This window comes from Aricia agestis, chromosome 11, assembly GCF_905147365.1.
Source record: "Aricia agestis chromosome 11, ilAriAges1.1, whole genome shotgun sequence".
Classification (NCBI taxonomy): domain Eukaryota; kingdom Metazoa; phylum Arthropoda; class Insecta; order Lepidoptera; family Lycaenidae; genus Aricia; species Aricia agestis.
Genome location: NC_056416.1, coordinates 5869378 through 5892320, shown reverse-complemented (window position 1 = coordinate 5892320; position 22943 = coordinate 5869378). Strand labels below are relative to the sequence as shown.

The window sequence follows — 22943 nt, the reverse complement described above, 5'->3', positions numbered from 1 at the left end:
CTGCTGACCTTTGGCGTGTCCTTCGATGACCGTTACTATCGGGACTTCTAATTATATTCCACCGAATTACCGGCTAATCGTAAATTAACCGAAACACAATGCACAATTAGCTTTATGGGTTAAGATTAAATTACTTAATAATATTATATTGTCGAATGAATCAAAGTATATTTTACTTTATTATTTACGTGCCTAAACATTGTATAACAGCCTACATAATATGTAGGCTCTAATGCGCTAGGCTGTTATACAATATTAAGGCACGTAAGTTTATTTTGTTGCAAAAAAAAAACAAACTTGTTTTTATAACCTAACCTAAAAAGTATAAAGTAATGCAAACTTAAAGAATAAAGGCGGTTGCCGCACTTGCCACTTTTCTACATGTTTTAAATCGTCAAAGACTGGTTTTATTTAAAGGTTCAAAACGAAAATATCGACATGATCATTAGCATACTAGGGTATTGCTCTATTTTCGCCTCCATTTACATACAGCATTAATAAATTATGAGTCACACTCGTATACGAATACGTTATGTATTTGTAGTTAGTTCGTACTCTACTATAGGTGGATAAAAATAAAACCTTTATTGTGAGGATTTTATCATTTGTTTATAAAAAATGAACCAAGAGCACTATTGCTTTAATTTATCTATGTTATAATATAAAATCTTTAGTATTTGACTTTTTAATACTATTGCGACTTATTTTAAACGACTATAAAACTAGGCTATAAGGAGTCACTTATGGATGATAACTATTTTTGATCACATTAAAGTCACAAAATAACAAGCGTTTTATGTAAAGAAGTCGTAGAATATTTTAAATTAATTATATGAGGCAAAGAGCCTAGCAAGTCAAAAAGTTCTTGTGTACAGGGTGTAACAAAACTTAGTAATAATACTTTAGGGTGTGTATAGTTAACCTTTCAACGCTGCTACTTTCACACACCTTGTAGTATTCCCATGCTACAGGAGCCTACCTACCTTACTTCGTATATCCCTTCTCTATTACTGCTGATTGACAATGATACAATAATGAGAACGTATACTGAATAAAAACATGTTTACTTCGTAATTTGAAACTTTGTTTATCATTTGGAGGCTACTTAGTTTCTAAGCTCGCTGGCGTAATGGGATAATGGGTCTGGACTCTGGCACAAAAATACATATGGCACCATGGAACTGCCGCGGTAAAGCTGTTGCATAACATTTTTTTATCAACTTATGTAATTATAATTCGCATACGTCTAGTCGCAAGCACACACCGTGCTCAAATCTGGCAACGCCGCACCGATTTTCCAACCAGTCGGAACCTAACAGAATTTGAAATTATTTTACACGCCACCTACAAGGCAGAATGTTGGATCTATGTACGTACCCTTGTAAGACCTTTTTATACCACATATTTTATGCAACACATGATTCTATTCTATTCTATTTCCTAATGCTCCACTTACCTATTTTTCCGTTAGGGCTGTACGGGCCGTAGCTACTCGATGACAGGGGCGACGAGTAGCCGTTCTGCGCCGGGGAACCCCCGCCGCCCGCCATCCACTCGCGCACGTTGCCGTTGCTCACCCCCGGTTCCGACTTCACCTGCCCGGGAATTCCCCGGTACGCCACCTCGTGTTTCAGGTCCATGCCGCTGCTACCGCATGCTGAACCACCGCCCCCGCCGCCCGCGCTCCACACTTCTGCAACAAGAAATGGTTAGAATAGATCAAAAACCTGCGCTTAAGTCTTCTGCATCAAGAAATGGTTCGTTAGAATAGATCAAAAACCTGCGCTTAAGTCTTCTGCATCAAAAAACGGTTCGTTAGAATAGATCAAAAACCTGCGCTTAAGTCTTCTGCATCAAGAAATAGTTGGTTACAATAGATATACAACCTCCGCAACAATGCGAAATAGTTGGTTTGGAATCCATGGACAAAAATCCACGCTTACTTCTGCTGTAAGAAATGGTTGGTTAGAATGGATCAAAAAACCCACGCTTTAGGTTTCTGTAACAAGAATGGTAAGAATGGACGAGAATAGAGCGTTCCATACTTCTGCAATAAGAATAAATGGTTGGTATTTGAATGTGAGGGACCAAAAAGCCTATCGTGCTATTGAATTTTTCTGAGTTTGTAACTATATCCCTCAGTTGGCAATTACTGTGGGCCTTTAGTGTTAAGCAAATCACGCTCAAAGCTCGCTTCACGCTTGAAGCTTTAACCTTCATATTTTTTTATGTCTTTTTTTACGAAATAAGGGGGCAAACGAGTAAACGGGTCACCTGATAGAAAGCAACTTCCGTCGCCCATGGACACTCGCAACATCAGAAGAGTTGCCGGCCTTTTAAGAGGGCATAGGGCCCTCTCCTATTCCCTCTTATAAGGCCGGCAGGGAAGGGAATAGGATAGGGTAGGGAAGGGAATAGGGTAGGGGATTGGGCTTCCGGTAAACTCACTCACTCGGCGAAACACAGCGCAAGCGCTGTTTCACGCCGGTTTTCTGTGAGAACGTGGTATTTCTCCAGTCGAGTCGGCCCATACGTGCCGAAGCATGGCTCTACCATTTATTAATGTCCAGTCTTTTAGTTACTGTCTTCTAAAGGATATAATAAGATATTCAGGTGCGAACGGGATATTAAAAACTAGATGACGCCCGCAACTCCGCTGCGCCAAAACTCGTTTATTGCGCGGGAACCGTACATTTTTCCTGGACAAAAAGTATCCTACGTCGTTTAACGGGACTTAAAGTATCTCCATGCCAAATTTCAGCAAAATAGGTTCAGCAGTTTAGGCGTGAGGGGGTAACAGACAGAGATACAGACAGACGAACAGAGAGACACACAGACAGACTCACTTTCGCATTTATAATATTAGTATGGACTCCGTACACCAAAAATGACTAGCTTATAATAAACTTTAATCCCATGCTAATAATAAGGGTAGGGGTGTCGCTTAATAGAAGGGTAACTATGACATAATAGGGTAAGTTCCTCGTTAAAAGTGTATGCGATTTATTACAACTCACGGACACGGACAGACGGACAGACACGCTTTCGCATTTATATTATTAGTATGGATATGGAGATAATAATATATGGTGTACCAAAAGTATCAAGGCCTCCACAAAATTGAGGCTTCAGTTTCTTGTGACCCGGTGATCGGTCATAGGAAACCAAGATGCTCCGATATGAGATAACATCTACGACCACGTCTATTGTTCTAGGAGGGGAGACTTGTAAATTGAAGTACCCTCGTGGCCACCCAACCATTTTTATGCTAATAATGTGAAGATCAGAAGATAAAGATGTCAGTTATAGACACTTTGAATTTATATACTGCAACGAGCTTTATTACACTTCTACACTAACTTTTACTATTAAAGTATCCCACGGGCTACGTGTACGCTTCTTTATTCCAAGATAAGGGTATCTGATGTGTTAGAAATCTAAAATTGCTCTTGGTAAAATTTAATAAAAAATGCGTTATGTGCAGCCACAAACAACAATAGTAAAAAATAGATTGCTTTAATTTTTTTTTAATTTGAAACTTTAGAACTTTTGTAAAATACTTAGTAATCTCTTTTCAGACTTTAAACGAGAAGGGAACCAAATGTAGTTTATTTCTAGACAGAAGAAAGTTGTGAATAAAGTAAACAACTTTATTTGCTTTATTTAATCCGAACGTAGATGCTAAACAAAATCAGAGAGTGCCATAAAATACAGCGGCATTAAAGGATCCCGGTCGCTGGTAATAGCTTTTTGCTCTGTATTTTGTTAGTCTTTATTGAGCTGTCACTGTATAGTTTCTAAAATAGCCACATTGTTGCTTTGCTTTGCGTTGTTGGAACGCACAACGTTGCGGTGATGCACGATAATACAAGACGTTGGGCCAAGCTGAAACGCTGCGTTGCGGAGTCGCAACGTAAAATCTACGTTGCAGTGCGATGATTGTTTTTGCAACACCGCAAGTCGCAATGCAGTATTGTGGCTTTGGCCCGTTGATACACTGTCATTCACCATCCTACTTCATTTACCCCCGTTAAAACAACGCGTTCGACGACGCAAGTAAGGACTATGGCATATGAAAATTGTATGTAAAACGTTGAAGAGTCGACACTGCGACGACGCAACGCACCGCAATGAAACGAAGTTATGTGGCCTTGTTCTTAAGGGGGCTACTTTCTTCCCAGAATTGGTTGAATTAAATATACAATAATCTCTAGTAAGTAGACGAGAGCTTCTGTTATAGTTTAACTTACGTAATTGGCTAAAAGAAGTGCAAAGAAATTGTAGAGTATGGCTGTTTTACCCAAATCTCTTATAATATTAAGTAATATTGTTCCTCATAAGGATTTCAACATCTTTTTTTCCACCTTTAAACTAAATTTTATGAGAATACTAATTCTCTCATTGCGAAGACATCGATTACAAGACAATATTATCTCTTTTAATTACTGCTGATTCTACGCTATTTAGCTCTCAGCAAAATTTTACTATAATTATAATTACGACCATTTTGGACCGTAAACGTATCTGCATACCTATGCTTTACCACTTAAACAGATGAGAAGTTGTCATTTTTCAACGAAAATAGCCCAAGCATGAGAAGTAGTCATTTTTCAACGAAAATAGCCCAAGCGAGTCGTCTCGCGGACGAAGGGTTCCGTACCATTAGTTGGTATCGATAAAATAAAGTTTTTTGTACGGCCAAAAATATTTGTTTTATTTTGTTTCTAGTGTTTGTTGTTATAGCTCCAATAGAAATACATAAGTTAAAAAAATTAACTGTCTAGCTATATAGCTATAGTAAGCTATAGTGGTTCTAGAGATGCAGCCTGGATGCAGCCAACAGACGGACGGACACCGAAGTCTTAGTAAGAGGGTCTCATACTTACCCTTTGGGTACGGAACCCTAAAAAGTGGAAGATCCACGAAGTGGGTTAGCACGTAGATCGCGATAGTGAAATCGGCGATCTCGATCGTTCGCACAAGGTTATACTGCACCGTCTTGCACTGTTTTACGTGAGAATAAACTGCTTCTAAATTATACTAGTATCTGTGATAGAGTATCAACCATACTTCTATGCTATATTTTACGCATGGTAATGGAATCCATACTAATATTATGAATGATTAAGTGTGTCCGTCTGTCCGTCTGTGTCTCTTACATCTTCACCCCCAAACCGCTGAACCCATTTTGCTTAAATTTGGTATGGTACATACTTTGTGTCTCGGGAAAGGTCACACCTTTTATCCCGGAAAAATGCACGGTTCCCGCGCGATAAACGATTCGCGTCATCTAGTAGTAAGTAGATAAATGGAATAGTATCATGTTGGGCTAGTATTTGATTTCCTATTTTAACCCTTTCGTTACGTAGTAACGATTCAGTAATCTGCACCTTGGGGGTGAATTTTTAAAAATCCTACCTTAAGTGATGCCTACCTCATATTAAGAGACGTGTGTAACGTCAGTGTAAAAAACTATATTTTTAACCGACTTCAAAAAAAGGAGTTTACCGGAGGCCCAATTCCCTTCCCTATCCTCCCCTATTCCCTTCCCTTCCCATCCCTACCCTCCCCTATTACCCTATTCCCTCTTAAAAAACCGGCAACGCACCTGCAGCTCTTCTGATGCTGCGAGTGTCCATGGGCGACGGAAGTTGCTTTCCATCAGGTGACCCGTTTGCTCGTTTGTCCCCTTCTTTCATAAAAAAAAGGTTATTAATTCGACTTCTGAACAAATGTGCCGAATTTCAAAAGTGTATGTATGTATGTTTTTATGTTTGTGCACGCATATATCCGGAACTGCAAGTCCGATTTAAGTGATTCTTTTTTGTTGTACTAAGTATTGCACAACTTAGGGAATACTGCAAGTTTCATCAAAATCGGTTCAGTAGTTTTGGAGACAGGGAATTTCAATTCTTAATTACGTACAATTTGAAGTCGGTTTTATCTTTTTAAAATAATATACTGCTCAAACTATAACTGTAATTTCATCAAGAATTCTCTATTATTACCTATTTCTTTACTACACATAATATTATGCTTGTTATTTGCAGAAAATTGTTCAAAAAATATAATAAAGAGCGATAGATTAATATCGTGAGATATAAGGTGATTTTCTACTGAGGAAACTTTTAGCTGCATTTAATATTGCTACACTTATGAGAAAAAAAAAAAACCTTTAGTATGTACTAATCACTAAGGTAGGTTAATAATATTACACACAGACTGCAGTACAATGTTATTATTTTATGGTTCAACAATAACTTCGTTCCTTGAACGTTTACGATGAAACATAAAATATAAATACACCGCGTCTACTATATGCTATGTACGCCATGATTTATATTATACTGGCAATAAAAGTATTCTATTTGATTTAGACACGGTGATAAGAAAGATCTGAAATAACAAAAGAAAATATGTATTTGCTTTATGTCCTAGTAGGTATTGCAAATAACGGATTTTTAAAAAAATCCGGATTTTCGGATTTTGACAAGCTCAAATCCGGATTATCCGGATAATCCGGATTTTATGAAAATTTTCTAATATTTTTGATTAAAAGCTTTAAATGCGAGTTATTTTCTAGTTATTTCTTTATTAAACATTGATTTTAAAAGCGCAATATCAGACGTCTTAAAACAATTAACATTTTTCTTAAGTTAGTGATTTTCTCATGGGCGTGATGAAGTAAGAAAATAAAATAGCAGTATCTGATAATTAAGACGTTATTAACAACTTAAAAATATCTTGATTTTTTTAAGATATTTGAATAAGTGGAATTCAAGTTAACAATAAAATCCTATACAATTTCTGGTTTATGGACGACTAAGCCCTTTTTGCTCCTACGAATACCGATAATAAAAATTACCTTAGGCACAATCAATGACCTGAAATGAAATGAATGACACGAGATGTAAGGTCGAGGTGGACGTACTTGGGCCAGTTAGTTTCTTTTGATAACAGACAAGGAAATACAGAGAAACTAGTCCATGAAGAAGCTGATGAAGGAAGACAAACCCCTCTCAGGGAACCACAGATTCGTCGATATGTGTATTTTACTCGTCCTAACCAACAGAGCGCAAACTCGGTCATTGACTAAACTTTACAAAAATCCAACTTGGGGCCTGCCTAAGAGCAATGAATCGCAGTAAGTTGGAAGCAAGTCTTCTCGACAAAACAAAAATTCATCCAAACAAGAATCTCAGACGTAGGAGTCAAGACGGCGGCTAAAGTAGCATTGGGCTGGTCGTGTTATCCACATGCATCTAGGCTGGATATCGACAGAGTGGGTATCTAGCCTAGGCCTAGGAAAATATAGCTTGATGCCTTGGAGGCATTTTTTCCCTCTGAAGGCAGGTTGCTGTACTCTGTAGCCCTGAAGTCACCAAGACTCCTGAGGATCTATTGTGACTACTTAATCCTCATAAATTGAAAGATGCGGTTGGAATTGGTGCCACCAATTTCCTCTATAGTAGAGAAGGTGAGTTTGAGCTGCCTGAGCTGCAACAGCTGCAGCTGCTGAGTAAAGTAGTATAGTCAAGAAGGTAAAAACAAAACAAGTTAGTAGGTGTCTCGGCCCTTTTCCTAGAATCTGCAAGTCGTAATGCTAGATATACTAGTTATTATGTGAACGTAAAGATTTTTATTCTTTTCTTTAAGTTTAAGATTATTAAGATTTTTATTTTTATTCTTATCTATAAGTTTTAGTAGTTAGTTTTGTATAAGCCAGGAATTAGTGCTTTAGAATGTTCAAGACCAGGAGTCTAATTACATTGCTTTTTTCTTTTGTTTGCGACATCATGCCTCGAGCACTTGCTTTGTAGTAATGGGAGATGTTTCACAGACCGCTTCTGGACCGTATATGAGATTCTCAGCTCTAAGCCTAAAGACGTTAATGTGACCCGGGGCCCATACTAGTCGAAGTTGTTGTTCTCTTCCAGCATGTTTTACGTATCACCACAATCTAGAACCAATTTGACGAAATTTCTGCTGCAGTGCTAGTGCTAAGTGCAGCTTGACTGTCAGAGAAGATGAATATATTTTTATTAACTATCATCTCTTGGCTCTTGTGAGCAACCGATTATTGCAAAGACCTCACACTAGCACACGGTTGCAAACTCTCCCTTGGAGGTATATCAGCAGTGGCGCTGGAGCGAGATAAGTGGAATATCCTAGGGGAAACTCTGCCCAGCATAAATTTGACCCAATAGGCTTATTGTACAGAATAAAAAACTTAAAATAATTCTTTAAACATTAAATCAACATTTTAATATTTTATAAACCCTTTTCCTTTATTATATCAGAAAAACTTACAAATCAGAAGATTTTATAGAAAACCATTTTATTCAATACCGACAATATCCTAAAAAAATAATTATTGTACATTTATCATGATTGCAGTCATATTATTAAATAGTAAAATGTGTGGTAAAATAAACGGTAGGTCATGAGATATTAAAAAATTACGTTCTTTATAAGATTTAAAAATGTTAATACACAATTTACAACCGCCAAATAACTTAACAATGCAATGTTAGACATACGAAGTACTGAGATAGGTACCTATTGAGCGCGCAAATTTGTGATTGTGACTTTAAACAAATGTGAATTTGTATGTCAGATGCTACACAATACATCTAAATTAATTTTATACTACGTAAAAGCTTATTTTACATAATTTTACCAACTATTCGAAAAAACCGAAAATCCGAAAATTTATACGTAGGAGAGCCATGCTTCGGCACGAATGGGCCGGCTCGACCGTAGAAATACCACGTTCTCACAGAAAACCGGCGTGAAACAGCGCTTACGCTGTATTTCGCCGAGTGAGTGAGTTTACCGGAGGCCCAATCCCCTACCCTATTCCCTTCCCTACCCTCCCCTATTCCCTTCCCATCCCTACCTTCCCCTATTACCCTATTCCCTCTTAAAAGGCCGGCAACGCACCTGCAGCTCTTCTGACGCTGCGAGTGTCCATGGGCGACGGAAGTTGCTTTCCATCAGGTGACCCGTTTGCTCGTTTGCCCCCTTATTTCATTAAAAAAAAAAACGGATTTTCAAAACTAAAAATTCGGATTATCCGGATTTGTCGGATTTCGAAGTATCCGGATTGCAATCCCTATGTCCTAGTCCCAACTCCCAACTGCCAAACGACATTTTCAGGTAAAATTTTACGCCCAACTTTTTTGGTGTACCGTGTAAGTAAGTAGTAAGCTAGCTAATGACTTCTGGCATCGTCTAAGCCAGTGGTTCCCAAACTTATTTTGTCTACTTGTCACTTTGAGAACAAATTACGTTTTAGCGCCCCCCATTGTTTCATTTTAAAATGCACTAGCTATTTGACCGAGCTTTGCTCGGTATTCGATAAAACACGAATAAAATAACATTTTCTAAAAATGATTCCTAGCTGGATCGACTTATCGCCCCCGAAACCCCCTTTATACTAAATTTCATGAATATCGTTAGAGCCGATTCCGAGATTCCAATTATATGTATACAAGAATTGCTCGTTTAAAGATACTAGCTATTTGACCGAGCTTTGCTCGGTATTCGATGAATGACATTTTCTAAAAATGATTCCTAGCTAGATCGATTTATCGGCCCCGAAACCACCTATATACTAAATTTCATGAATATCGTTGGAGCCGATTCCGAGATTCCAATTATATATTTATATACATACAAGAATTGCTCGTTTAAAGATATAAGATCCGGCTAAAATCACCCTCCCCAGCCTCTACACAACGCGGGAGGCGTTGTGTAGAGGCTGGGGCTTTTTTTCTGGGTCCAAACCATTTAGACCTTCTAGCTATTCTTTGGGAATGGCTGGTCTAAGCAATACTAGCTTCAACTGAGGTATTATTGCTGAAGCTACGAAGTGAAACAAGCTAAGCAGCACTTGAAATATTAATCTAAACATTTTATGGATTAGAGAAGAGGCGGACGTGCTATAAGATTTCTCTCGATTTCTAAAATCGTAGAGAGATCGGAGCCAATAAAGTGCGCTCCTAAATAGATGATTTACATTAGGCGTTCGTACCTATTTATGTAATAGAAAATGTACTTACTATTACCATTTTGATGTAGTTTTGAAAATTATGTGTCATCATGAAGTATTCTTGCCTACTAGGATGATTACTAATTACGGATGAATTTATCCTGAAGTTTACAACTAGTTTCGTTTAAGACCATACTAATATGATCTACCAACGTTTTACTACTAAAATAAATTATATTTTATACCTCAATTTTCGTGATATTTCGTGATAGTATAAGTTGAAAAGCAATGAAAACTCTACATTTTATTGTTTTTTCATTACTAGTACTTCCATGTTCTAATTATCCACACTAGCTATTTGACCGAGCTTTGCTCGGTATTCGATAAAACGCGAATAAAATAACATTTTCTAAAAATGATTCCTAGCTAGATCGATTTATCGCCCCCGAAACCCCCTATATACTAAATTTCATGAAAATCGTTGGAGCCGATTCCGACATTCCAATTATACATATATACAATGTGTAACAAAAATAAGTGATAATACTTTAGGTTCTGTACGTGTTACTCGTACTTGTAGAGAGTTCACTGTGAAAATAGCAGCTCTGAAAGACGATTTTTTTTTTCACTTTTGTATGGGCAAGGGCCCGAGCGTCACGAGTTTCCCCATACAAAAGTGAAAAATAATTTTGGTCTTTCAGCGCTGCTACTTCCACAGTGAACTCTCAACAAGGAACACGTACACACCCTAAAGCATTATCACTTATTTTTGTTACAGCCTGTATACAAGAATTGCTCGTTAAAAGATATAAGATTCTATCTAATTACGTAAAATATTAGTAACATCTAATAACCGAGCGTAATTATAAGGCCGCGTACACAAGCGCGCGGGCCGCGGGAGTTGCACAACGTGCGCGGGCGCAGAGAAAGCGCGTGACGTCACGACCTCGACACGTTCACCTACTTGCTGCACCAACCCACTTACACCAATGTCGGGCTTTCTCCCGCTGACCGTCATTTACTTGGTAATCCTTATGTAAGAGGAATGTTTTAGCTAAGTATATACAGGGGAAAGCCTTCTAGTTAAATCTTTGTGGATTTCTGAAACCATTTTGACCGAGAGCGGGTATTAACAGAGATATCTACTGTGAAACATATTAAATCCTGATATTTTATTAATATCTCGTTGCCTCTCAAGTTTTGTTATCACAAAAGGTGGGATATCTTCTTTTGTAAATCTACTAACCAAGTTTTTATTCTTATTTAGGACTCGATTAGACTTCACTATTTTTACAGTTTAATTAATATGCATGATATATTTTGTCAGACAGTATGTTTGACACATAAGCATTTGGCTTAAGAAAAGGATTATCCATATGCTTTAGCAATTTGGTTTGTGTCTCATGTATGTCGTAGAGTAAAAATTGAGTATCAAAAAAATTCTGCAAGTTCAGATCTACGAGTTCAAAACGTGTAACGAGTATTTTTATTTGCAATTCTAAAAATATTCGTACATATGCAATTGTGCATACAGCTTTATTCTCCGGACAGTCGTTTTTGGTGCATACGTAAGTTCTTTGTGCTCAAAGGATGTGCTTTTACGAGACGCAATAAAATTTTATAGCTCATTACGATAGAGTAAAATATGGAGAGCAATCGCGCCGAGTATCGCGAATCTATGGATCTATAGATCTCTAGATCTATATAGATCCGTTCACCGCGAGGCAATTCAGTTTTATGGTTCGATATGAGAACGAAATCCAATGCGGTCTTGGAAACCGCGAGGATAATGTGAGTGTAGATTTCTTGGTTATTTGATTTGCTACTGTGTAAATATTGTATTGTTTTGCTGATTGAGAACATGGTAAGACCGTTTTATGAAAATGTGTCGCACCTTATACAATTAACTCTTATAATATCTCTCGTAATCGACCTCTGTGGCTCAGTGGTGAGCGCGTCGGTAGCTCAAGTCGGAGGTCGCGGGTTCGAATCCCGCCGACGGAACAAAGAGTTTTCAAAGTTCCCGGGTCTGGATGTGTATTAAATATGTGTATGATATAATAAATATCTTAAATATATGTATAGTATAAAAGTATTAAATATATTGCCGTTGTCTGGTACCTGTAACACAAGTCCTTTAGGTACTTAGCACGGGGCCAGACTGACGTGGTGTGAAGCGTCCATAGATATTATAGATATTAATATATTCTGTTTATAGCAAACTGTGTTTTCTGACATGTAGTACACGACATGTGCTAAATTAATCTCAGGAAACACACATTTTTCGATACAATAATGTAGTGTTTGTTCTGCCATGTGAGCTACTAAATGTGCTAAATATCCAAATCGGTAGTTTATTAGCCAATACCTCCTCATAAAATATGTATAGAGTACTAGCTGTCCCGGCAAATGTTGTTTTGCCATAAAATGATTTACCCTGTTCTCCTGCTTTTCTATTGAAGTCTTTTTCTGATTTTTTTTCTATAGACCTCACGGAGCCCGAGACCTTTCCAACGAATGCAAAACCGTGGAAATCGGTTCGTGCGTTCTGGAGTTATAGCGTCAGGAAGGAAAACCCGACTTATTTTTTACCGACTTCCAAAAAGGAGGAGGTTATACGTTTGGCTGTATGTATCTTTTTTTTTGTATGCTCAACGATAACTCAGCCGTTTGTGATCCGATTTTCAAAATTATTTTTGTGTTGTATAGGGTTTAACTCGAATTTGGTACCATGTTCACAAAAGTGGTGATCTGATGATGGGATCCTGGAGGAATCGAGGGGACTCCTTGAAATTTGTACGGAAATATATAGTGATTTTAATTTTTTCTGAAACATTCGAGGTATATGCTATCAAAAAGTAAGATTTCGCACCAGGTTATACCCTGGATCCGAAGGTACCCAACAGAACTTTTGAATCCTTATAGATACAGGTTCGGGGATTTCGGCGTAATTTAAACAACTGAAAGCATAAGCCAACACATCAATTTATTTAATCATCATCATCAAAATCATAATTATGCCATGGATCATCACATTATGACCCAATTATTGATGCTTTTCGTGATATTTTACATCGAAGCAGATGTTTTTGATAATTATTTCGCTGTTTGTGGACCGATTTTCAAAATCCTTGTGTTGTTGTATAGGATATAATCTTGATTTTGTATAATAATTACGAAAGTGGTGAGCTGATGATGGGATCTATGAGCAATCGAGGGAAATCCTCGAAATTTATCAAAAGACTCATAGTGCTTAAAATGTTGTTTCTAGTAACTTAAACATATGTTACGAATAAGAGAAAGTTCATACGAAGGTGTCTCTTGGTCCAAAGGCACTGAACAGAACTCCTGAACCTTTAAAGATAAAAGTTTTTAAATTGCAGCATCGCTTAGATAACTGCAAGCATTTACCACAATTTCGCTTACAGTAACATTCGTAGTGGTTATTTACGCATAAAGCGTTATCTTGTAGATAACTAAAAAGAGTGAAACTATTATTTTTAACAAAAAATTAAAACCGACTTCCAAGGTAAAAACAATAATAATATGAACAAAAAGTATTAAATAACTCTTACGCTATAATAGTGCCTTTTTTAGAATTCGTCTAAATCTCAACTATTTCTGTACATACTACAGTCTTCATTACTTTGAAGTCGGTACCAGTCCCATAAGCTTCAGATATTCTGACATTGACTGAACTTACGATAAAATTAGCTGGTACCGACTTCAAATAATGAAGACTGTAGTATGTACAGAAATAGTTGAGATTTGGACGAATTCTGAAAAAGGCACAAATATAGCGTAAGAGTTATTTAATACCTTTTGTTCATATTATTATTGTTTTTACCTTGGAAGTCGGTTTTAATTTTTTGTTAAAAATAATAACATATATTGAAAAAAAAGAAGACAGAGAGCAAATAATGTACCATCGAGGAAATTGATTCATGGAATCATGGGCAGTTGACGGACCTCGGTCATTTATGTATTGATTGAATTGTCAATGTCAGTCGTGATCTGTCGGCTGGGTTTGATATAACTCGACCAAACTACGTGTGTCCGCCAACTGCATGAATCGACTCTGATAGTACTGGGGTTAATAGTAATAATTATAAACTAAGTAGCAGTAATACGGTTGATTCAGACCGCAACGCAACGCGTAGATGCATTTCTAAATTTCTATGGATTTTACAGATTTCAATTGCGTGACAGGTCTTGCAAATATGTCAAATCCATACAAATTTAGAAATGCATCTACGCATCGCGTTGCTGTCTGAACTGACCCTTAAAATTTTAACGCATCTCCATCAAAATATATTTCACCGTTCACTTGCCACGGCCTATCTGGTATTTACAGTTTCGGCGAGGTCGTTGCGTCATCGGCCTTGATATAGGTTCGATAACCGGGGGAATAATCGGGGCCCAGCGGATGCTCTTATGAATATTGAAGGCGCTACCGCAAATGTCCCGTGAGATTTCTCTAAAATCTAAATGCAACAATGCGTCAATTGAATGCTAAAATAGTAGAACTGATAATAATAAGGTGAAGCCTTAGTTATCTAGTATACTTGGTACTAGATTTCGTTGACCACATTCAAATTGTTAAAAATATGACGATAGAAGTGCAGATATAGGAATATAGATTTTAGGTACTATAGACTAGTAAGAAGGCTTAGGTACATAACTGAAGGCTTAAAAACGAGAAGTAACTTGGTCGGTTAATCTTTTTATTTATTTAAAAAAATGCATATTTTATGAGAACCCAGAGTCCAGAAAGTCAGCGCTTAATAACTGTTAGTCGTGAGTAGATAATTCCACGACTAAGCGGAAAACTTAATTGTTTTGGTAATAAATAATAATTAAATGTTTTAGTATAAAAAATATATTAAACTGGAAAAATTTCATTCATGTGTTCTCTGAATAAACTCATTTTAAAACTGAAACTAAATTACAGAGAAAATGAAAGTGCAGAGTTTCAACATTATATCTTCAAGACCGTACAGTTACGAATTAAAAAACTTTTTACTTATATTAATATACATTATACACTCGACTCTCATCTCGTTTCATATCACGAGTATATTTGACAAGGTCTGCAGATGATATTTGCATTTTGCTTTATTTATTTTAAACTAGATTTATCCCACGGCTATGCGTATTAATAGATTTCTGAAAAAACCTTAGTTCCCTGTTTCACAACCTTGGTTCATGTGTGGTGTAATTTTGAAAAACTTTAGTGATTGTCCTAGATATTTTGATGTTTTTCTGTCAAATATTTTATTTATTTTATTTTTTAAATCAAGTTATTAACTACTATTGTATCCCTAATCCCATATTACTATTATATATTAGTGTTATAGTACTATGTATTATGTATTATAGTAATAGTTTTCACGTGAAAGCGTAACAAACAAACTGTATGCAAAGTAATTTCGGAACATGATATCATTATTTTCAGGTTATAAATCCACAGTCCATCTATCTATACAGGGTGTAACAAAAATAAGTGATAATACTTTAGGGTGTGTATGTGTTCCTTGTAGAGAGTTCACTGTGAAAGTAGCAGCGCTGAAAGACCAAAATTTTTTTTTACTTTTGTATGGGGAAACTTGTGACACTCGGGCCCTTGCCCATACAAAAGTAAAAAAAAATTCGTCTTTCAGCGCTGCTACTTTCACAGTGAATTCTCTACAAAAACACATACACATCCTAAAGTATTATCACTTATTTTTGTTACACCCTGTATAAAACTCAAAGGTGACTGACTGACATGGTGATCTATCAAGTATCAACGCACAGCCCAAACCACTGGACCGATCGGGCTGAAATTTGGCATGCAGGTAGATATTATGACGTAGGCATCCGCTAAGAAAGGATTTTGATCAATTCCACCTCCAAGGGGTTAAAATAGAGGATGAAAGTTTGTATATAATAATACTTCTTAACGCGAGCGAAGCCGCGGGCAAAAGCTCGTACTGATATAAATGTGTCTAGAATCTAGATGAATTATTATTTCACAATTCCATATATTTTTAAGTAACTTCTTCAAGTTTCCGTTCCATGAAAATTCACAATATTCAAGTTAGAATTTCGAACGAAAACGCCATCCGTCGCAGTCGTTCAATTCTATATCGGGTTTGAAACGAAATCCGATATTCCAGAATCTAGACTCCAGTCTTTATGTCTGTAAGCTGACTGGAAAAGGGAAAACGATCTTTACATCACGTCGCTGTTTTATGCTGCTATATTTTAGCTTTTCAAAAGAATATATGAAAGATATTTTTCACACTGGCTTTATCGAAAACTGATTTTCAAATAAACTTCTCTTTATTTCGAAGCTATAAACTGTAATACGCGTTATGAAAGATTCATTCGTACATGATCGTTATGTTACACTTTCATCATCATCACCGATAGCCATATTGTCTGCACTATAACTGTCTCTATGCCCTTCGTAGGTAGTTAATGTTTTAATGTATTGAGCAATGTATATTTATATCAGGCTACATAGGCAAATACAATATATACCTCAATGACTAACATACATATAAATTATATACACTTAAAAACTACACATTATCACGAATTACCGGCGACGTGACGCGCGCTTCATTCCGGAGTCTCCCCCGGAACCTTCGGTAGACTACATCAGTCGGCCAGAATTCCTCCGGTTCAAAGGTCGAAAGAAGATGCGTCGGTACTCTCACCACAAAGGAAGTGAAGTTGATCTTGTGGCGAGACTGCAGACGTTCAACCCTCAAGTGGAGGGATGTCTTCTTACTTATTATTAAAATATTTTTTACGTTATAGTATTATTAAAAAAATACTTGCTAGTACGGAACCTTTTTGCGGCAAGTCCGATTCGCACTTGTTTTTTTTAAATGTTGTAAACGATCTGCAGAAAGTTTGAAAAGCCGCAAGGCTATCGCGAGGAATTTTCCTTCGGAATTTCAACTTAAATTGCTTTTCATTTTCGGTTGATTAATTTCTTAAATAACTTTGAACGGTGGGCTTAAGTCTATATTATAGGAACACCGAACACGTACATCTATATGGAAATCTGAATGGAATTCAATTCTTTTACATAATATGGAAAACAAGCTCCCAGCGACTTCCACACTGGAAACAATTAGAATTTAGAATCCTAAACTGTAATCAGATTTTTCATAAGCTAGGTGTTTATAAAGAATAAAAAATTAATAATTTTTAGTTGTAAAAATATTGTATTGCAAACAAATGGCAAAAATTCGTTCTTAATTTTTAATTTTTATAGATAAAAGTACTAGATAATATACTTAGGAACGTCAACATGATCCAGGGGGGGGCAGCTGATCCCCCCTGCCCCCCCCCCCTCGGTACGCCCATGACTATAACTACTCGTAGTAATTAGATGTTTACTAAAGATTGTCATCATAATATGAGTTATGTAAAGAAATCACAGCCATACTTGGAGTATTTCTTTTTGGAGTTACGTTCATTAATCTTGACCATGTGTGAGTCTTGTCAAAAGATCATAATGAGCCACTGACGCCAGATGTGGAAAATCAAAATTCTTTTGTACTATCAGTATCTCGTTAGTCGTTACTACTACTTGTACTATTATCTACTCTGTGCTACTACTTTTAGTTACTATTTAGTAACTTCTATTGGGTAGACCTTTAGAAGGAAAAACATCGTGAGGAACACCGCACAATGTTGGTCACAGACGTATTGACCCGTTTTTCCTCTGGACTAGGCCGACTTTGATGCGAGAATGCCGTATGCGCTTGGGCAACCTTACAGGCATTTAAAATCTTGTCCCAGGCACTACAGTATTTGAAGAGTGGTTACTTCGCTCTGAAAATACTATATAAATCATCCACAACGGATGCAAAGGCCTAGTTTTTTTTAGTACCTAATCTGTATTCGTGCTTCGGTATTGTCTATATTATTATTTCTTGTTACTACTAAAACTGTATTACGATAGTGGCCGTATTTATATATGGCGGCGCAAACGCGCGGTTTGGCGATTACATCGCGAGATCACAATGTATGTAGCGATTTATTTAAATGTATTTATTTGTCACTTATATTCAGACAAAGAAAGATAGACTTTGTTTATGTATTTTATGGCTGTTTAATAATTTTATCAGGGGAATAGAAGGTAATATTATGTACTATCAGAGAAGTAGATTCAGATATCATATCAGAGAAAATGATGATAGGCATATAGCGGACCTGTAATTTGGTTGCGTTACGTCAAACCCAGCAGACTGATCACAGATTCACAGCTAACCACAGTGTAGATATCTATTTATCTACACTGTGCAGCTAACATTGAATTGACATAAGCCGACCAAATGACGTAGGTCCGTCAACTGCTTAGGAATCAATTTCCTCGATGGTACAAAGAAAAACATCTGTTCACATCCACATTCAAATAACTAAAGTAAAAATGAACAACATAAAATGTTGATCACGTACGGAATATGGAAAGAAAACGATTGCATAAAATTTTACATTTCCAATAAGAGCGAAGACAAGCAAGGAGCAGTTAGTATAATGGCTTTATTCGAGTATCTGTAAGAGATTGTTAGACATTTTACTATTATTTGAGTCCTCTCCAAACGGAGAACCGATAAACGACGTATGATATGCAAAATTTTATTGCATCTATAAAGGAATAAAGTTGTATGAACTTAAATGCTAAAAGTCTGCATTCGACGTTCGCAAAACTTTACTTAAGTAAGAAAATAACAAGTTGTAATAAAATATATTTAAAATAAATAAAATAAAAAGTTGCACTAAGCAGCAAGCAACTTATCTAGAAAACAATAATTTTCGTTCATATAAATACTTTATTGTATGAAATTTATAGAATATTCTTAGGAAGGTCTTGCAATTATTATAATTAGCTTGTTATGGTGAAAATTATAATAATGAGTGTGCATGTTATAAATTCGGAATCATTAATGTTAAAAAGCTGTAATTAAATTCCATTACGTTAAAGATCATTTAATTATTGTTACTGCTACGAGTCAAGTACGCAATCGAATCATGATACTAAATAATTATCCCACCAACAACATTTCTTGTAAATTGTTGCCCTGTGAAAAAGATAATATGAGATCTCATGTAGAGCTTCTGAATCTACACGGCCTAACTCTACTGACCCTAACTCAAACAAATTCTACATACCAGTAAATATGTATGGCTTCGCCATTTCGCTACCGTAGCGGAGGTGATGCGAATATTTAGTTTCTGATCTGAAGTTACTTAGATTCATTTATTACTAAATACTATTCAATAGCATTTAATTACTTTTCAAAATCCTGTCAACATACTGCTGAACATACCATGAATGAAGCAGTGAAAATTAAGTCAAAGGCTTAAAATATTGCAATATAATAGAAGAAAAAAAATCTAAGTTTGAATTTAGAATTCGATTGTCAAACGAGATTCCCGCGGCGACGCCATTTTGAAGTTTTGCATAGAAATGTGCATCAACTCCCTTATCTAAATGAAATGCGGTGTAGAACAAATTTTCTGCACCGCGTACCTTAATGAGTACTTTTAATTAAAACTGTTATATTTTAATTAACTTATAAGTTTAATTACTTTTTGGATAAACTAGAATTTCTAACTTTAAGTGGAAGAGACTAGAGAGGATAGTGTAAAGTAACAACGTAGTTAATTATAATGTTATTCTGAGTTTCAGAAGTATCTAAAGAAGCCAAAACGTGCGGTGCAAAACATTAAAGCGTTTATTATACGATTAATCAATCCGAAAAGCTAGTCCGTCTATCTGTATCCTGTTCACGCATTTTTTTTTCCCGGAAAAAGGTACGGACCCTGAGCGCTCAGAAAATTTCGGAAATCATCTAGTAGGTAATAAATAAAAATATTTAAAATAAAATTCCTACAAAACATAATAATATTACTAGTTACTACAGATATCCTACTACGTACTAAAGTCTATACTATACTATAGTCTTTACTACACTACAATTGTAATAATATATTTCAAAATAGTACAGTTATCTTATACATTCTGCACAGATATGGTAATAAAAGACATTATTTAAGATTTATATGTAATATGAAATATGGTGATATAAATTCTAAAATGCACTTCATACTCGATAAAAACTTACAAAGAGGAAGGTGAAGCAGTAATTTAAATATTTTATGTCGATAAAGTCAAATAAAAATGCCAGCCATGAATATTATGAGAACAAAGGAAATCGGTAGTCGTTAATGCAACTAGGTTCTAACTTCTAAGTTCTTTATCGTACCTACACTAGACAACCAACCAACAACAACGGAGCTGCGCCAATCAGTTTATTGCGTTGGAACCGTACATTTTTCCGGGATAAAAATATCCTATAATAATATGTCCTTTCCCGGAACTCAAAATATCCATATTCCAAATTTCAGCTATGTCGGTTCAGCGGTTAGGACGTGAAGAGGTAACTAACAGACAGACAGACACACTTTTGAATTGATAATATCAGTCGGTATAGATGTAGAAGTTTTTCTATATTTTGTTTTATAATAGATATTATTTTACATAAATGCTACTTTCTTCGCATCTTTCTTGGTACAAAAAACTAATTTACAATCACAATTTTCGCTATTTCAACACACACTACAGAGTGTTCGTTAAATGAATCTAAATTGTTAGCCTTAAATTGTTTTCCACAAAATATCGACATTTGAAATCTCTAAACGCCAGACTGGCTTACTTTACAATTTACAAATGGCGCCTTCCTACGAGAATTGATTCTACTTAAAATTTTTACCACTCACTCCAAAAATGGAAACTTGCTAGTTTTCCAGTTTTGTAGCTGCCACAATTTGTCATTCAAAAAACTAGACATAGTCAATAATATAGACAGAAATAGCCATTTATATCTGTAATGGTTAAGTTTTTGTGTCAAATTTATCACGACAAAAATGGTTATTTTGCGGTTGTTAAAATATTATCTTGTTAGAATATACGAACGTTATTAATTAACATTCTAACTTGACAATATCACTTTTCTTTGACATTATACGACTATACCTTCAAGAAGAGAGCGTATTCCCTCTTAAAGGCCGGCAACGCACCTGCAGATCTTCTGATGTTGCGAGTGTCCATGGGCGACGGTAGTTGCTTACCATCAGGTAACCCGTTTGCTCGTTTGCCCCCTTATTTTATAAAAAAATGCGTTTAGGGATTATTTTTAAAGAGTCTATCTTTAAACATTTTACTAAGATATTTGCTTCATTCTTGTAGGTGTCACGTCCTATGCTTTTAGTATCTGTTGTAGTCGTCTTTTCTTGCCATTCACCTATGTATGTTATATGTAGAGCCGTTTTATTTAACGAACCTATATTATTATCCACCTCATCATTTCCTGCTTTGTCTCTATGGCAACAGACTTGTTCCATATTGAAACGTGCCTAATACAAAGTCATCCCAATCAATTTTTTCCTCCTTTATCCTCGTGTAAATTATTTTCCTGTTTTTAGCGTACCGTGCCCAAAGGGTAAAAACAGGACCCTATTACTAAGACTTCGATGTCTGTCTGTCCGTCCGTCTGTCTATCTCCAGGCTGTATCTCAAGAACCGCTATAGCTAGACTTGTAAAATTTTCACAGATTGTATAAGTACATATGTTTCCGCTATAACGAAAAATACTGAAAACAAAATAAAATTAACATTTAAGGGGTATACTTATCCATACAACATACGTGGTTTTTTCGGCCTTTTTTGCTCTATATTAATAATGACAAGAGGTAGGCACTTGAATTTTTCACACATTCTTTTGTTTTATGTGTACTATAATAAATAATAATAAAATAATAATTTAAGGGGGGCTCCCATACATAAAACATAATTTTTGCTTACTTTCGCTCTACTTGCGCGAGTCCGACTCGTACTTGGCCGATTATTCTTTTTACTTACCAACTCGTGTAAACATTTTCCTGTTTGTTTGGTCCGATAAGCTGATATAATATTCTTCCTGATTATCTGATTCTATAGACTCGTTATTTCCTCGTTCGATGTTAAAATTTTTAGATGATGTGGAACTATAAGTATTGTTTTTTCCCTAACATCTACTCGTGTAGAACATTTCCAGTTTTTTTTTACAGTTACAATAATTGGTTTTTTGCATGCGCCATATTCCCGCTTTCCTGTAGACTCGTTCTTAACTCGTTCTAAATTCAAATGTTTGGACAATGCGAAATTATTAAAATTGTTTTTCTCCTAATCTATTCGTGTGAAACAATCACCAGTTTTATTTTTGTAACGCCTTCCTGTAGACTAGTTCTTAATTCGTTCTAAATTGAAATGTTTGTACAATATAAAGTTCTTATTATTTCTAGTTAGCGCCATGTTCCCGCTTTCCTGTGGACTCGTTCTAAATTCAAATGCTTGGACAATGCGAAATTACTACTGCTTTTAGTAAGCGCCATGTTCCCGGTTTCCTGTAGAATCGTTCTTTATTCAGTGGCGTTATTTTTATGCGGCGTGGGACTAGTGCGCGGCCGCTGGGCTGTTGTGTCTGCCTCTATCGATCCGGCGCCCTCGTTTCGTCTACAGGGTGTTACAGACATGCAGGTTACTCGGGCACATAAATTATAACATCCTGTATTTCGCACTAGTTTAGATAGCGGAGTAATTTTGGGATTTGATAGTCGAGGAAATGGATTACCTACGTGTGTGAGTGAAATATCTTTAATTTGAGATACGTGTGAGCGCGTCTATGATGTACTCGGCGAAACATGGCGGTAGCGGTCATTGACTCCCTGTCAAAAACTTGCAATTTTCTATATAAACCGCGATTGACAATGAATTGTCAGATGTTCCTATTCCATTTTCAATCGCGGTTTATATTTTTTGTCAGGGAGTTTTTTGACAGGGAGTCAATGACCGCTATCGCCATGTTTCGCCGAGTACAGTATATAGTGAATTTGTAACGTTTAC

At 36.2% G+C, this 22943-nt stretch overlaps 1 protein-coding gene across 2 annotated transcripts in view; it reads right to left on the bottom strand.

Annotated features, from left to right (window-relative positions):
• The window catches only part of LOC121732033 (ecdysone receptor), a 254008-nt gene that overhangs the window by 120593 nt on the left and 110472 nt on the right, over nt 1-22943 (bottom strand). For both annotated transcript variants that reach the window (XM_042121785.1, XM_042121784.1), the window contains one exon: nt 1457-1693. In XM_042121785.1, the coding sequence (XP_041977719.1) occupies nt 1457-1640 (184 nt within the window). In that variant the 5' untranslated portion in view covers nt 1641-1693. The remainder of the gene's footprint in view (nt 1-1456; nt 1694-22943) is intronic.